At 48.7% G+C, this 16316-nt stretch overlaps 5 protein-coding genes across 5 annotated transcripts; 1 reads left to right on the top strand and 4 right to left on the bottom strand.

Moving 5' to 3' along the window:
* Positions 1-7820: 7820 nt before the first annotated feature.
* On the top strand, positions 7821-8416 carry ONS95_001171 (uncharacterized protein; the record flags this gene model as incomplete). Its single annotated transcript, XM_058494356.1, has 2 exons — positions 7821-8258; positions 8306-8416. The coding sequence occupies 2 exons, from the start codon at positions 7821-7823 to the stop codon at positions 8414-8416; spliced, it is 549 nt and encodes a 182-aa protein (XP_058364559.1).
* Positions 8417-8718: 302 nt separating this feature from the next.
* ATG22_1 (Autophagy protein 22) lies at positions 8719-10756 on the bottom strand (the record flags this gene model as incomplete). The annotated part of the gene is made up of 5 exons (XM_058494355.1): positions 8719-9092; positions 9154-9458; positions 9562-10240; positions 10285-10575; positions 10624-10756. 5 exons carry the CDS (start codon positions 10754-10756, stop codon positions 8719-8721), a joined length of 1782 nt encoding a protein of 593 aa, XP_058364558.1.
* Positions 10757-12684: 1928 nt separating this feature from the next.
* On the bottom strand, positions 12685-13461 carry ONS95_001169 (uncharacterized protein; the record flags this gene model as incomplete). Its single annotated transcript, XM_058494354.1, has 1 exon — positions 12685-13461. One exon carries the CDS (start codon positions 13459-13461, stop codon positions 12685-12687), a length of 777 nt encoding a protein of 258 aa, XP_058364557.1.
* Positions 13462-13564: 103 nt separating this feature from the next.
* ONS95_001168 (uncharacterized protein) lies at positions 13565-14047 on the bottom strand (the record flags this gene model as incomplete). Its single annotated transcript, XM_058494353.1, has 1 exon — positions 13565-14047. One exon carries the CDS (start codon positions 14045-14047, stop codon positions 13565-13567), a length of 483 nt encoding a protein of 160 aa, XP_058364556.1.
* A 1317-nt stretch (positions 14048-15364) lies between these two features.
* Positions 15365-16194, bottom strand: BLI3 (BLI-3 blue-light-inducible Bli-3 protein; the record flags this gene model as incomplete). The annotated part of the gene is made up of 2 exons (XM_058494352.1): positions 15365-15796; positions 15856-16194. 2 exons carry the CDS (start codon positions 16192-16194, stop codon positions 15365-15367), a joined length of 771 nt encoding a protein of 256 aa, XP_058364555.1.
* Between the last annotated feature and the right edge of the window lie 122 nt (positions 16195-16316).

Raw genomic sequence — 16316 nt, 5'->3', positions numbered from 1 at the left:
CGATGTAGAGATTTACCAGGACGGGTAGCTGGTGCGATATGCATGCGGTTCTCGGGTTGCGGTTCAAGGTAAGATGTGTGGTGCAGGGTCTGATGATGTGTGGTTGCGTTGTAGTGGTAAAGCAAGGGACTTGGCTGATTGCTTATCACTCCGAGGTTATCGGCGCTTGAGGTGAGGTTGTTTACTCATCACAGATGATTTCTCTTCTCCTTTGATTTGATTTATATCAGTGATTTAGACAACTTAAGTGGCGATGATAACGATATGTAAATCCAACTTCTCTCAGATAGGTACCTTAGGTACGCACGGTTTCGCTGCCCTCTCAGGCGTTTTTAGTCACATGCTTCTCACGTGAACTATGCATCAAAGTCGGAGCAGATCTGCGTATTGGTGACTTTGTGCTTGATCTGTACAGACTTGCGCAGAGGTTTGCAGAGATGAAATAAGTGTTGGATGGTTTTGATGTCTCATGTAATCATAGTTCCGAACGCAGGGACTCAAATAGTGAGGTCCGCTGCAGCACATCCCTGTGACCTCACGACCGTGCAAGCCGGAAGATATGGAGAATACTTTCTTCTATTCCTAAATACGACCTGTAATCAACGGGAGTCTATCATCAAGCTTCCGTTCAAGCTTTGCAATTTCCAATTGATTTGGGGAACAGTGCGACTCAGGATCAATGTTGTTCTTATTCTTCTGTACCACCATCCTGCCCTCAAAAAGGAGCGTTCGGGGCTCTACGATAAAGTCAATCCACTTGATAGTGAACAAGCAGATAAGGTTCGTGCTGTCTCGTCTCATGTCAACATCAGACAACGAGCTTCTCAGCACCCATATCACAACTCTCTGGACTTTTTGACATCTTTCAGACCTTGGTCATGATCAGATGAGGGGCTGGCCACCCCTTGTCTAGTCTTGACCAAGGCCAGACTGATGAAAAGAAGGAAGGAGCCGGGATCAAGAGAAAAGCATCAAATTCTCTCCCAGGTGCTCGACGCAGCCAACTGCGCACTTCAACATTCCCTCTCATCATGCTGATCAATCAAACAGAGTATGCATTGCTTCCAAGTCGCTTTTTGTTCGTGCCGTTGAAGCGCTCAAAGTTCAAATGGCAAAGCGACATGATAGTACCACCTCAATACAAGCATGTCTCGCCGCCACCTTAACTCCATATCAGACAGTGAAAATGTGGTCATGATTGAGCCCTGCCAAGCTCCACTTACAGCAGCGGCTTCAATTTCATACAGGCGCGCGATCTGTTCAAGGGGGGCCTGCATAGCGGTACTCTCGAACATTTTCGTACAATTTTGTGCTTCAGAATTGTGTAACATGGATGTATATCTTTCTGGTGCCTTCGTTTAGTTTTTCATTTGGTAATTTCGCCAATCATCATCTCTGAATATCCCATACAAAGGCTGACATCACATCCAGGTACAAGGTCTGATAGTCCCTAGTTGCGATCCGGGGTTCCGCGAGCAGGTCTGAGCAACTCTACGGAAAGCACTTGTAAGACCTTACTTGCCGTGGAACGTATGGGGTTCGTGAAGCACAGGTACTATGCAAGGTCTTTGGGATATACAAGCTTGCAACCAAAAATAGAAGGGTAGGTCTTCTTGTACAAGATCTTACTTGGGAAGAATAGGACTAACTGGATAAAGTTGTAATAGGTTTACAATCGGAGCGCAGAGGTGTCCCAAATGGCTTCTGTGTCTCAGTCCGCTTGGCTACTTTCTCTTCTGATGGCCTCTTTCCCAAATAAGTCACCTTGCATAAATCTGTGTGTAGCGGAATCTTCGCCTGCTTGTGCTTTGCGGACACGGTGACTGAAATTTCAGCTTCCAGACATCCTTTTCGAAGATTACGCTCAACATGCTTTTTTTTCTGGGCAACTTCAACTCGGAGCCGTCAAGGATCTAGTTCATAGAACATTCTTCTTGGGTGGCGTTGGGGGCTTCCATGTTCTGGGCTGAAGGGTATCTTCTTTTCGGTAGGCTGTTGCATTCTTGTGTTCTAGGGGTTCATTCTGCACTTTGTCAACTCGGAGCCTAGAAGACAACCTCTTCTTGGGTGGTGCAGCTTGTTCCTGGGGAGGAGACACAGAAGTGTTACTTTGATCATTGCGAAAGCCGACAACGGCGTCTTCGCGTCATGTCCACTTCCGTTCACGAGTCTTTGTCTCAACAGCTTGGCTCTGAGTGGTAGGTACCAAAGAAGCATTTCGGTGTGGAGGTACAATACTGAGGACGCATCCCTCTCTTTGGAGTTGGGTGATGAGGTAGATGGATGTGGTAGAAGTTGATGTTGAAGGGTTGTTCGGGCTGGACGCAGTCGCTGAGGCCATGATACTGAAAGGAAAGAAGCTCTTTCTTGCGGTGAGCTTTCCTCTTCCTGACGTGTTTGGATGTTGTTCCTTCCAACCGAGCCTGGTGTTCAGCGGGTGGGTGGTGCTGGTGCTGTGGTGTTGGTGATTGTGATGTTACAGCTGGGTGGATTGTGTACTGTTTTGGTTTGGTGTTGAGATGGTGGTTGCGTTTGGCGTTAGATGTAGGAAACGAGCCGTACAATTGAACAACATCAGAAACGCTCAAGTCCATTCTGTTGAATTTGTGTTGTTTGCTTTGACCATTTCACGACTTCGCTGTGGGCTTGAATTTTCTTGGCGGATTCAAAGTAAGTGTTCATGATATCATAAGAAACCTACTAATCTCCATCCAGTAACCCGAGATACATCATGATGCACAGCTGCCGCTACCACATTTCAGCTGTAGCAGGGGCAGTCATTGGAATCTCGGAGATTTTAAAGGACTTGGGTCAGCTTGACCACTCGGACTGAGAATGTTATGTGCCGATACATCGCAGCAAGTCTCGTAACGTGGACCTATAACCAAGAATGGTCGACCATAACTCCCCGAGCACTGGTACTTAGCAGTGTGATTGGTGGCTTTTACCGTCCCTTGCGTTGATGTCGATCGATAGCGACGCGCCAATATCGATGACAGCTGCGCCTCATTCTAGGCGGCATGGCGGCTTGTAACCTTCTTCTGACTTCATCTGTAAGTTCCCGATCGTCTCAGAGACCTCCACAGGCTGTTACTCTCTAATACTCTCTATATAATCAATCAGAAACTGAGAATAATAGGCATAAACAAAATGGACAAATTTCCGTCATAAAATGGGCAGAGAAAGAGCACAATACTTCGAAGACATGTCTGAGATTACAACGCTGCAAACGCCAACCAGGAGCTTTCTGTGACTTGTTCGCTGAGGCCCGACTTTAACAGGAAGATTCCACGAATCTCAACACCTTCTGGCCTGTCCAGTAAACGCTTTGTTGTTGATGTGCAGAGGCTGCTCAGAATCTGGAGTAATGAATTCGGAACTTCTCTTGGCGGTCACACAGCATTCCGAGTACGGCCGTATCAGCAGCGAAGATAAGCAGAGTTATCAGATAACTTGATCACAAGAACTCATTATTTGGAAGTAGCAAAAGAACATGAGCACCAGCAAATTGACCGGAGGAAAAGTGTACCCGACTTGGATCTCGAATTTTCTCAACTGTGCCTCGGTGATATGGAGAAGCTTAAAAACTTAACAATATCGCGAGGACCAGAAGTAGAAGGATGAAGGATACCATGTATTATGCCTGAATCACAGGCGGATACTTCGTTCTATCAAGACCAATGTTCAGGAATGCCAGCGGGGTTCAAACATATCAAATCAAGATATATCAACAAAGGCCACCATGTATGTCCGTCGACATGAAGCAAATTACGAAAAAAGCAAGGAGATGACGCAACGAAAAGATTTAAAAGCAGGAAATTCGAAGAGGACTCATGACTCCGTCATGTCCATCGAATGAAAGTCAGCAGAACTGGATGGATTTTGCAAAACTGGCGCCGAGGAAACGTCCTGTCAACCTCTGGCAAACAAACATCTCAGCGAAATCGCTGGTGGCAGCTGCCTATCGAGACAGAAAGGCGTAGATGCTTCTGATCCGAATGAGCCGCCAACGCTGTCCAAAAGTTCGGATCGAAAGGCCGATTTATGACCAGCCTCAGCATCGGAGATGGAGTGCTCCGTACTGAGTCGCCGCGTGCCAATTTATTTCCCCTCCATGTTGATGGAATCATGTTGTCCAGATTATGGTTCGTTTCTCTAAGGTGCATCGTTATGGCCAGAAAACCTCCCATGTCTTCTTCTTCGGCGTCTGGAACCAAAAGCTCGTAGAGGAGCAGACCGAACGTCGAGAACACCGCGGCTGATCCATAGCGAAGATTGCGGGTGGTTCCTACCGCAAAGTATGCTCGACTTTCTTTACGGATGCTGGTTTCGAGTGAGGAGGGTGATCCGGAGTCATGTCGAGTCGAAGTGCTTCGGTGTGAAGAAGGTATTTGGGCGCTACACAACAGTGGAAATCGTCAGGAAGGCACAGCAGTTCTTGAGCTTCCCAATGGTGTCTGAAAGGTAATGTAGAGACACAACCCCCGTCCCCCTTAAATCCATGAAGAAAATCCGAAAGCAACGGGACAGTGCCGAAAATGAAGTCGAGGAGAATTCGTAGAGTCGCAGACATGCTTTGATGGATGGAGGCCGTTCATGACAACAAAAACTCTTCACGGTCCTTCAGATGAGCAGCTAGTATCTGCAGATCGACGACGACGATTTGACGCGACGTTCTCCTGTTTTGAGACTCAGGGGGTATTGCATCTGGCGACAACATAAGCGATATCCTAGATGGGATGCCCTCCCCTGAGACACTTCCTCAGGTTACACAGCTGGGCTATGGCATATGCTCCTTCCACATTAGACATACACACGGGACTGCCATCGTTTCGCCCACGAATACGAAATTGGCCTTCTGATTACTTAACCTCGTCAGCGAATGACGCTGGAGATTTGGCGACGCTGATCAGCCATTGCCACGGTTCTGGTAAGATCTGACGAGCCGGCGTCAGAGCTCTAACCTCATGGATTCGTATTCATGTAACAGGACGAATGGGGTTATTGCCTGTTTGAGGTGTACTGAGTGAGCTGGGTTTCTTTTTCTCACGGGTGAGAAGGAGAATGACGGGGGGATATTATTAGTTCTATATTTGTTGACGAAAATGATATGGTTTATCATTAGCGTCTAGAAAGGGCAAATGTTGATACATAATCAGAACCAAAGCAAGAACAAAGATAACTTATAGAATCACTGGAGGCTGGATCTGATTGTACCTCCGCATGCGGCTGTTCACTTGCTGATCTCTTCGCCTAGGCAGCTATCTGAGCTGTCACCGAGCCTCTGTGCAACCCCTTTCATATGCCCATGATTACACTCTGAGAGTGTCACTGCCGTCAAGGACTCCGGCTCGCTCAGCCAGGCAGGCTATCGGTAGAGCTCGGCGAAGCCTTGAAGCGCCTGGCAGCTCGGGGTTCACCATGCATACGGTATTCCCCTGAGGGGTCGCCTTAACTCTGCCCCGAATGTAGAAGTATGAACCCGGAATATCTTTGCCGTAGGCACGGCCGGCGGGTTGGGGTTTCTTGGGATGTGCTGAACCAACCCTTTCGCTTTTCCCGACGCCATATGAGAATAGCCCTACATTGGCTCTTCAACTTGGATGAATCGAGGCGCAGCAGTCAAAAGGAAGTGATCAAAATATCGTTCCATTCTCCCAAAGTGCAGATTGTGGTTGTGGAAGTCCAGGTCCCTGATTTCAAAGCAGTGTGCTCAGCTTCGCCCCAGCCTTCTATCCCGAGAGTCGTTCCGAAATATCATTCTACGACCATATACATTCGCACCTGTGCATCAATCGGAATAATCTGCAGAGCTATGGTTTGTAGCGCACAATCTGGGGAAGCCCTGTCCGAGCTGCAGCGACATACTTTCGGAGAATAATAGTCCACGATATTTGGAAGCGAAATCTCCACGTAATCCTGCCATCAGATCCGCGTGTCAACTCTAATCATGTGGAGCGTATACCTGCCGCATGCATCTGGTCCCTAAGAATTGTGTGTGGAGAGTGATGCCAAATTGTTGTCGTGTGGAGAGACTTCGCCACTGGTTCGGGCAGGCTTGTTGTGATTGAATCCATCTGGCTCGACTTGAAGTTGGAAAGGATCCTTGGGGGACAAGCGAATGAATATCTCCTGCCACTGATAGATTCTACTGGCCGTAATACTGATTTCCGAGAGCTCGGCGGGCTTTGATGTTCTCGGAGCCGTTCCCAGAAGCTGATGTCGCCATGAATTATCCGCCATCAACTCCCTTCAATGTGCCGATACATCCATTCCTAGATTCACGAGTCAGTTGACCCTGGAGGGAAAAGCCTGGTTCAAAGGATAGGCCCAGGCTCTGGGATATAGGTAACCCTGGACACACTCCCAGGCGAGTGGTTGGCATGTGTTACTTCTCTGTTTGCCCTTGGAATGATGCCAGGAGTGAAGTCCGAGATCTGCCGCAGCTACTTTGAACACCGCGGTTTTCTGATATGGTGATTTTGGGTAGTAATCGAATCTCCATTGATTCTCAATCGTAAGAAGGAGTAGAAAGGGCAGCCGGTGTTGATTGCCGCAACGATCTAATCCAGGTTCAAAATAAAATTCCAATTATGGAGCCCGAAGGAAGCATGCCCGGCATTTAGTGACCCTGCAACACATCTTGTGCGTGCATGAGGAGATAAAGATGCTCTGCTGGATGCAGCAAGGCTTAGAAGGCGCCTCGCGGTCGTTTTCTGTTACCAACAGAATCTTGGCGGTCATACGAAGAAGCAATTCCCTGGAAGTCGGTGATAGTGCCACCAAAATCCTCCGTTCTTGGCTTTTTCAGTGTCGATGTATCAAAACACAGGTGTCCTGAAAAACCGATACATCCGTCAGAAGGGTCCTTGATACGGTCTACTTCCAGAAAGGAATCAAGCGTGAATATTTGGCCCCTGAATGGGAACGGACCGGTGTACCGGATTTGTCGAAACCAAATGACCCCAATGCACGGGGATTATTCATCCCCAGATGTCTGGTTAGTGCATGGGCTGGATATTGGCGAGCATGACGACGTCTATCAAGAATCAGTTCATACTCTACGTACCCCAGTGCGGCAAATGAGGCATGATTGAATGAGGCACTTACCTGATGGAGCACGAAGGTTTGGAGCGAGATTTGTCACAATCCTCCTGACGCCGCTGACACTGCAGCCAGGATGTGGGAATATTCGGGAATGACTTGGTCTTTATTAATATTTCCAATACATTGCATTTCTGTAGAGTATTTCAGTATTCTGAATCACTTGGTCTGATGTGTGTGTTGGTTGGTAAGATTTTAGATGAAAGCCGTCCACCACAGTCAGCTGCATCGAGCAGCAGCGGCTACGGCCGCAGAGACAACCATCTGGCTGCATGTAGGGACGAAATCTAGTTGGCGACTCATAACTGGCGAATCGTCGATCGCCCAGCCCAACTGTCGCTGTATAGCAGCTCGTCCACACCAAATTAGGGCGGCTGTATTGTTGTCACGGCGGTCCAACCTTGACCATTTAACGAATATGCACCCACCGCCACTGGGAAGAGAGGTGGATGGATTCGATTTCTTGGGCAATACTCCTAGTCGCCACAGTGTGGATACCGTCCTACCTATGGTCGCGTGAAGTAGGTACTTCTTGTGGAGGCCATGCAAGCTGAAATGGTCTTGGATATCATAAAGAGGGCACATCGCAACTATTAAAGTTCTGCTTTGTCAAAACCTCGTTGCTCTCAACTCTAGTAGCCTCAACGCCTATTCTTGTATTTCAGATCATCACTCGATAATTCCGCTGTTGGGATGATATGACTGCACAAACGACAATGTCTCCTGTTCGAATTCCGTACCGGCCTGCCGGTGTCCTTCCGATTGGCATCCCACCACTCAACTTGTTCAGAATGTGGGCGCACTCACCGTCGACATTACCCCACGCGATTTCTCTTGGGACTGCCTGCTTTCGAGACACTTCTCTCTCACCTTACCAACGAGAACTGGTTTGCTTACTCAACGCCCAACGTCTCTGCTGTGAATATCAATGCAAGCAACACATTCAAATTGCAAGGACAACTGGGGTATCAGATAGCCAGATCGAAGCACTGAGTACCGGGGATATTACATCTGACGTGTGGTCGAATCAGGAGAAAGCGTTACTGGCATTTGTTGACGAGGTTATTGCCGGTCCAGAGGTTAGCGATCTGGTGTTCGATAATGCGAGAAGATGCTTCAGTGATCAGACACTAGTCGAAGTGGTCACTATGCAGGTAAGCGGTATCCGTATGACGGTTTGTTGAACTCACTGAGAATTTAGGGCTTTTATTACAGTCTAGCGAGAATCGCGACGGTGTTCCGGGTGGATATTGAGCATTCTAGGGGCGATGCTCAAAGACCACAGGAGGCAAAGAATGGTCAAGGGAGCTAGAAGGTTGAAACCCGAGGCGCAAGGGTTCTGATATCGGGCTGCTTAGAAGACATGATGATTGTCGGCGTTCTGGTTATTGGGTTGCGGGTACTGGGTTTAGGGATAACTAGAGTGCTGATATGATGCTGCTCCCCGATTTGGGCAGACAATGTGTGCGGAAATGAGAATTCAAAACAGGTCACATCACCGGATTGGGCAAATGATGTGTGCGGACAAGAGAGTCCAGGACTGTGAGAGCTGTATCGAACCTGAGGTGCAAATTGTTGCTGGTTGGGGTCTGAAGACGTGCTTGTACTTTGAAACTAATCATGATCTGCCATTAAGCCCTCCGTTTCGTGAAGCTCAGTTCCCGCCTGCACTGCAGAATCCTGTGTGAGATCTTGCTTTAGGACCTCAGCACACCTTGCAGCATCGCCCCGTCCCTTCTCTGCGTCAACGAGCAGTATCAGCGGCGCTGGCAATGCAACGAGTATAGCCAGAAAGACGAAAGCTGGTCTGATCTGCCCCGTTGCGTCTATAATTGCTCCAACTACTGCAGGGCCCACAGCTGAGCTTCCTTTGTCTGTGATAGCGTATAGAGCGTAGAATGCAGCCTCCTTCCCAGGTGGGATTAACAAACCAAAGAAAGACCTGCAATAGGAAGAGAGGCCACCCATGACGAACCCATGAATGAACCCTAATACGAGTTTACCGATTAGGATGGCAATTCTAAGTATTTGAGATTCACTAGCACTCACCGAGCGGGTAGATTTCCCATGCCTGTTGCAGTCCTCCTACGCCCCAAGATTTTACAAACGGGATGTAGCCTAGGAGACCATACAGGGGTATTATTTCCATTAAGGCGATGCAAGCGACGATGGTTCGATTGGTCTTCAGCTTGAAGTGGCGGGATATGATCGGCCAGGTAAAAGCACCACAGATCCCAGAGGAAGTGGCGGTGATTGACAGAAGTGCAATAGCGACAGTGCCCATCTTCAATTCTGTGCGAGCGAAGAGTATCGCAGTCCCTGATACTGTCGCGATCGCATCGGAAAGTAGGAACCTTTAATGGAGCTTGTAAGCCTTGGGGCTGCCTGGGGACATGCGAGCAAGGGAATGCTTGATTTGATCATCGACATGCACGATCAGCAAGGGGAACAGCTTACCACGCGATCAAGAAAATAACCATTTGCCTTAGCTTTACAGCCATCTTTATAGTCTTCCACACCGAACCCCAAGCAAAAGCTACGTATGCGACGCATGTTTTCCAGGACTTGGCACTTGAGATTGCTGGGAGCGGTGGACCAGGGCGGTCACGAAGCCAGATCGAGGCGGGAATGGTAAAGCCCAGCCACCAGGACCCAACCATGAACAAGACAAGACGAAGAGGAAACGTCGAAGAGACTGATAGTTTTGACATGCCAAATAGCAACATTATGCTGAGCACTTGGACGAAAACTGCTGCGACATATCCAATGCCGACCCCCTTCGAAGATATCTTCGTGGAAAGTTTGAGTGCTGTGGAATCCATATGCCCGCTCCTGGGTTTATAAGTGGCGTCCCGGCTCTCGTCTATACTCGAAGACACCAAAACCCCAGAGTCTGAAGAAATGGTCGCCGATGCATCTTCAGAGTCTCCAACACTATCTGGAACATGCGGGTGGTTTGCTACGAGTAGCGGCAAAAATGAATTAAGAATAACAAAGGATGAACCGAGACATGTTACAGCGACCACAGCTAGAATAGAGGCTACGAGGAAAATCTGAGGAACAACAAAAATGAAGAGCGCAGACGAGATTCCACCTGCTACGCCAAAGCCGATGAGAAATTTCTTTCGGTAACGCCCTGCCAGTGGTGAGAAGTGCGCTTCAGCGTTCAGAATGACTAACCATGGTCTGCAACAGCACTGAAGGAAACAAGTGCCAGAGCCTGGACAAATACTGCTAGGGAGAACGTGTAGAGCGCAAATGACGAGGTGGTCATGTTTCCCAGAGCAGGAATTACACACTGATGATTGGTGTCCTGGTGGGTATCGGATACAGCGGCCCTGACAAGTAATCCAGCCACAGAAGCCGCTCGAGTTCCGCTATCCGGTTTGACCACACATGGTGTGGTTTTGTCTGTCCACAACACTCCTCTCTCCCTAGCTAGTTGTTCCAAAGCCACCGGAAGGAAAGATCCTGCCAGCAGTCAGATTTGAAATTTGTGACAATGGCAAAGGTCTTTACCGACTCCACACACCGCAAACACTTCAGCGGCCATTCCATAGGCGTAAAAACCTCTCAACTCTCGGGATGTGGTTGGTGAGGTATCTTCTCCCACATATCTTGGAGCTCGCCGTCTTGAGGACCCTTGTTCCATCGGATCAATTTGAGCAGACAATGTACAATCAATACACGGAGTATATCAGCGGAGGTGAGCAAATTTAACGATATGACTGTATCGTCCCTCGTGTGAGAAATCTGGAAGGAGTAGATAGTGTCTTTACATTACTAAGGACTTCGGAATGCCGGCAATGTTCCTATCGTGTTGATGACATCATGTAGAGCTTTGACAGAGACTGTGAAGCTGAGAAAATTGTATACTGTTTGAATGAAATGGAATATTGCCTTGAAAAACAACCCAATGCTGGAATTACATGTGATTATTTTGGGACAGCTACCCATGATGCAGGTACATGGAGGTTTTGTGTGGTGAAGAGACGCCACAGACGGGAGAGCGGCGAGGCGGCAGTGACGGGCAGAATCGCTGAAAGCGGGAAAGCCATATCTTACTTCAGCCATGGAACTTCTTAATTACAACTTCACCCCTTCAACACCATGACATCCATGGCCGACAGTAACCGATATGCGCTTCGAACACACACGGATTAAGTATCTTTCATCTGCCAAAGTTTGGGAGCAACACGGAAGCTATCTTGCGTACGTGGGTGCCGGCATCAATCATTCTCGAAATGTTCCCCTCCACACACGACAGCCACCCAGCATGGTCTACGAGCGAATAGGAAGTCGGCATACAAGGCGGCGAGATATCATAAAGACGTGTAGTACGTGAAAAGATACTGAATCGTTGTCGTTATGTCGATTGGGCCGTAGCCTCTGGCATTCTTGCTGGTTACCCGGGACAAGATGCCGTTCAAACCTTTGGCGCAAACGAAAATTCCTTGCCAAGGCTGGTTGTAACAGCATACAATCTTGCCTCTCTCGCATCATGTGGATTTGTGGCTTGCTCAGGCCGTAATCGTACTCCAGGAGAGGCTACTGAATCACTCTCCTTTTCTGGACACCTATAACCGGTAGTCGTTGAGTTGTATCTTTTCAGATATCAACAGAATCTCGGCTCGTACCTGAGTAAGCCCTCAGGTGTGGAGCCTGCTTTATTTTCGGAGATATAGGCTCCTCTAATGGTGGAATGCAGCAAGTCTATTCGACAAGGCTACGCCGCCAAGGGTATCAATTCTCAACGCCTTGCGAAGTGCAAGGACGCGTCACTTCCATTGGCATGGCAATATCTCGTACTCTCGATCCGGTCGTGTTGCTGATTAACCACGATTGGGGATGCTTACGGAAGGTAACTCCGGTGATACACCGAGGATGACAATTATTATTGAATGGCCTCTTTTTGGTGTATCCATTTGATAAAGTAACTCACTGGCCAGGCTGATGTTTGCGAGATCGGCTCCAACTATGGTGGATGCCGCGCTCAGTGATCCATCGTCTCATATTACCTGGGAATAGAAAGGGCTGCTACATATGGATTGGTCTTGAACAAGGAACTCGATCTGTACTAACCGTATATATGATCAGCGGTAGGGTCACCTATTCACGAGCGTTGTGACCTCATCGTATCCGAGCTCTCGGGAAATGGATCTCCAGTTTCCCGGATAGACCTGCCCACATAGGCTATGCGAGCACCTTCTCTCCGACCCGTTTGGTACTGCGGAAAGATAGATATCAGTTCGTGGCTGATTCTCGTTCCTTCATCAATCGCAGGATGACGCTTTTCATAAACGCACAATTGTGGAGTCCAAAACCGACGCCACTGGTAAGGGAAACCATCCAGCCATGTGAGAAGCTAGTGGATATGGCACGATGCGCACATTCCTGAGCGCCTTTACTGGCTTTCTTTCCACTTGTTGCCTTGTCATTGTCATCGGGGCCTCCACTCTCGGATAGTTGAGTAAGGAAGCTCCATCTTTCATCCAATATAGTTGCCATATACGTTTCCCATACCGGTTTCATATTCTGTCCTCTCCATGCATGTATAAGTACCCCCTTTTCGATTCTTCCTCACAATTCCTCTTGACCAAGCACCTCTTGAATCAAGTTTCCCTTGCCCTTCTGATTCTTCGTCTTCACCAGATGAAACTTCTCCTGTCTCCCCCAAACCCACTCCCAGCCTTTCTCTCCACCGACCCAGCGAACATCTTCCTCCTGATAAAACATCATGGTGGCATTTCTTTCCGGTACAAAATGTTCCACCGACAGCTCAATACTATAATAGGTCCTATTCAACAACGGCATATCACCCAGCACAGGCACACCATCCTGCAAATTGGTCATGCCAATCAAGGTTCCGGCTGAGTGTCCCCAATCGCCGATCGGATGGCAGTAGATCTTGCCTTCGAAACCCTCGCTGTGCATTTGGTCGAGACTGGCTTTCAGGATGTCGTTGCCGGATGTGCCGACTTTCATGTGTGAGATGACGATATCTTGGAGGCGGTTGGCTTTTGCAAGACCGGCTTTGAGACCTGCCGGGATGGCGGTCTCGTCTTCGTCGGGGTACAAGACGTAGGCTAGGTGTTGCGTGTCTGTGGTAAGACCAAGAGCTGTGACGCCGACGTCGACGTGGAGCACTGGAGTTGTTAGCACTGCCTGGGGGAGAAGAGTTCTGGATGCGGGGTGAGTGTGATACGTACTGTCACCGTACTGGATGATGTCCCGTTTCCTGTTCACGGAAGGCTCCTCAATGGCATCAGGAGGACCAAATATTGGCTCAGTACCAATAATGTTCACATCTGGCTGAAACCAAGTCGTGTAGTTTTGTTCCTGGATCTTGGATCGCATCCACCATTCAACATCCTTCAGTCAGCAAGTCAGCAATCCTCCAAGCTAAATATCAACCCCTTTCTCAACCACCACCGGGGGTAACCGACTTGAAAATGACAAGTCAACAAAACCACCCGAACAAACATACCTCTGTGCTCGTCACCCCCGGCTCAATAACCCTCTCACTGAACGCCTCCGTAATCATTGCCCAAGCCGTCTCCTGCAATTTACGATACCAGTCCAACCTCCCCTCAACCATAGTCCCAATATAATCCACAGCCACTATCGGACGTTGCACGAAGCGATCAGTCCATTTTGACTCCAGATTCTGATACAGCTCGCTGAGCTCGCCGACATGCAAGCCGCTGCTGAAGGCGATAGTGGGGTGAGTGTTGATTGCGATGCTGTGGGGGTTTTGCATGCGGAGGATGTGTGTGATGGATGTGTAGACTTCGGGGGTGTTGTCGATCCAGGAATATGCTGAGGGCGTGCCGGGCTTGGGGTTGGCGATGAAGAGGTTCATGGTGCGGCGGCGAGCGGAGAATTGCGTTGCTGATTTGAGGGACCAGAAGGCTGTGTCTTCGGCGTATTCTCGTTGGGTCATCTATTGATATCGTATGAGTTTTTTTCTTGCAAGTCATAGCCAAGAGAGGAAGTGAAAATGGGATGAAATGCATCCGGCTCTCCGTCCATCTCGCTTCTCATGCCTCATCAAACAACAACACAGAAGTAATTGGCGCCAGAACAAAACAAGAGCACAGCAGCAACCGAAATCAAAACGCACCCTCGTCCATTACCAGGCCCCAAGATGCCTCACCACCCAAACAAACAATCAAATCAAGATCACGTGTCTAACCTTCCCCTGTCACTCAAGCTCTCCTCTTCAGCTCCAGCAAAACAAGAAACGGTAAAAACCTACAAGCCAAGCATCAACCCCATACCTCCTCAAAATATTGGGTATATTCTCTACCCTCTCATCCCTCCACTTATCCTGGATCTTTGCGCTCTCGCGCAGGCTGGGAAGGGTCTGGTATTGTGCTTCGCGGGATGGGCTGGAGCTTGGAGGGGTGAGACTGAGAGTGGGGTTGATGAGGCTTAGGGTGATGGAGATGATTGAGGGAAGCCACATTTTGGGGGTAGGGAGTGGGCTTGGGGTTGAGTAGTGGATCGTGAGGGAATTGGGTCAAAGTATGGCTGTTCAGGTGAATGAGAGGGAAGCTTGGGATGGTAAGGTAGATGAGGATGAGTGAGTGATGGTTGGGAGGTGGTTGGAGATGCTTGGCGCTCAGATTGCAGGCAGGGAAGTGAACGCAGTTCAGGTTACACAGGTATGTAAGCAGAAGCACATTTCACCACCTTGTTCATTTTCTACTCTTCTCAATCCATACCTTGCAATTCCTTCACCTGCCAGCTTGAGCTGTCGCTATTTTGATGTGTAACGACCAGCTGCAGGGCGTTCAAGTTGGGAAATATAAGACTATCATCAGCTTTGAGCTGCCTCACCCCGCCAATTGTCACGTCTGATAACGAGTATTTCGTCCTTTACCTGTGGCTGAAGCTCTGAAATTCATTTTCCTTGTTCACCACCCATGCTGTTGAGTAGCAGTCTCGGCTCTTCTGAGCTTTGCACTCACAAGCAGAAGTTACGAAGTGCTTCTGGGATGAAGCTTGGGGCTGGATTTGCAGGGTTTGGCTGGATGGAACATCGGAATCTTAAAAGTGCATGGCAAAGTACCATTCAGCTGCATGCCAATTCGATGTATCGATAATGGAAATGGGAAGTCTGTAAGTATACACATTACATAAGTAGAGCTTGCAAATGCAATATGTAAGGCAAACGCATTTCATTCGTTTCGTATCTACCCATCGATGCAAGAATGCAATTTCGATACAATTACAAGTCATCAATTCTCCTCGCCGTTCAGTTAACCATCTTATTCGAGCTTCTCCAAGTCGCAATATCCTGCTCACTCAACTCCCTCAACTTATTAACCGCAGGAGCCTTGCCCGTAATCACACCCTGCGCCATCTCGGCCGCCCGACTAACAGCATTCTTCCGCACCACAGCATAAGTAGCCGTCACGGCCTCGACTCTAATAACACCGATTCTAGGATCGTTCTCCGAGCCATCGTGCTTTCCGTCACCGAGGTCGCCGAGCCAGGCCTTGAGGGTGGGCGAGTAGTATTTCTTGACGACGGAGCGGTCGGTGAGGATGGAGGCTTTGCCGGATACGGAGGCCCATTCGCCGGAGCTGTTGAGGAAGGAGATGTTGATGTGGGAGTCGGAGTCGATGTCGTTGGTTTTGCCGGATTCGGTGTTGGTGTGGAAGATGAGGTCGATGCCGCCGGTTTCCTGGGAGGGTTGTTAGTCATTGATGGAGCTGGATGAGGATGTGAGATGGGGAACAGTACCTGAGCAGCCAATGCCATGCATCTTGAGACCAAAGCGCCAGATGAGCCGTCTCGGGTGGTCATCATGCCAAATTTGCAAGCTTTGACGAACGCGGAGAGGTCCTCGACCTTCTCTTGGATGGAAGTCTCATCCTTGTTCTTGGCTGTGTATGGGTCTGCGGTCTTGGAGCCGGTATCTGTGTTTGAGAAAGACATTTTTGTTGTGGTTTTTGTGAAGGTTCTTGGTTGGAAGGTATTCGTTCTGAGGAAAGAGGCTGTCAGTCGAGGTATTTGTTTGTGTTTATGGAGTATAGGAGAACGCAGTGTGCGAAGAGATCGAAGTGAAATGGAAGGCTTCATGATTGATATCGAGAGAGAATACTTACGAGTTCGTAGATGGAATTGAAATTTGTATTCAAGAAGAAGAACAGCTTGCTTGTACTACTTTTTATATCGTCATTGGTTTGTCTTAGTTGATTAGC

This window comes from Cadophora gregata (assembly GCF_030347475.1).
Source record: "Cadophora gregata isolate MNR1 chromosome Unknown scaffold_1, whole genome shotgun sequence".
NCBI lineage: Eukaryota > Fungi > Ascomycota > Leotiomycetes > Helotiales > Ploettnerulaceae > Cadophora > Cadophora gregata.
Note: the sequence above shows the minus strand (reverse complement) of the source record. Positions and strands in the feature narration are given on the sequence as shown.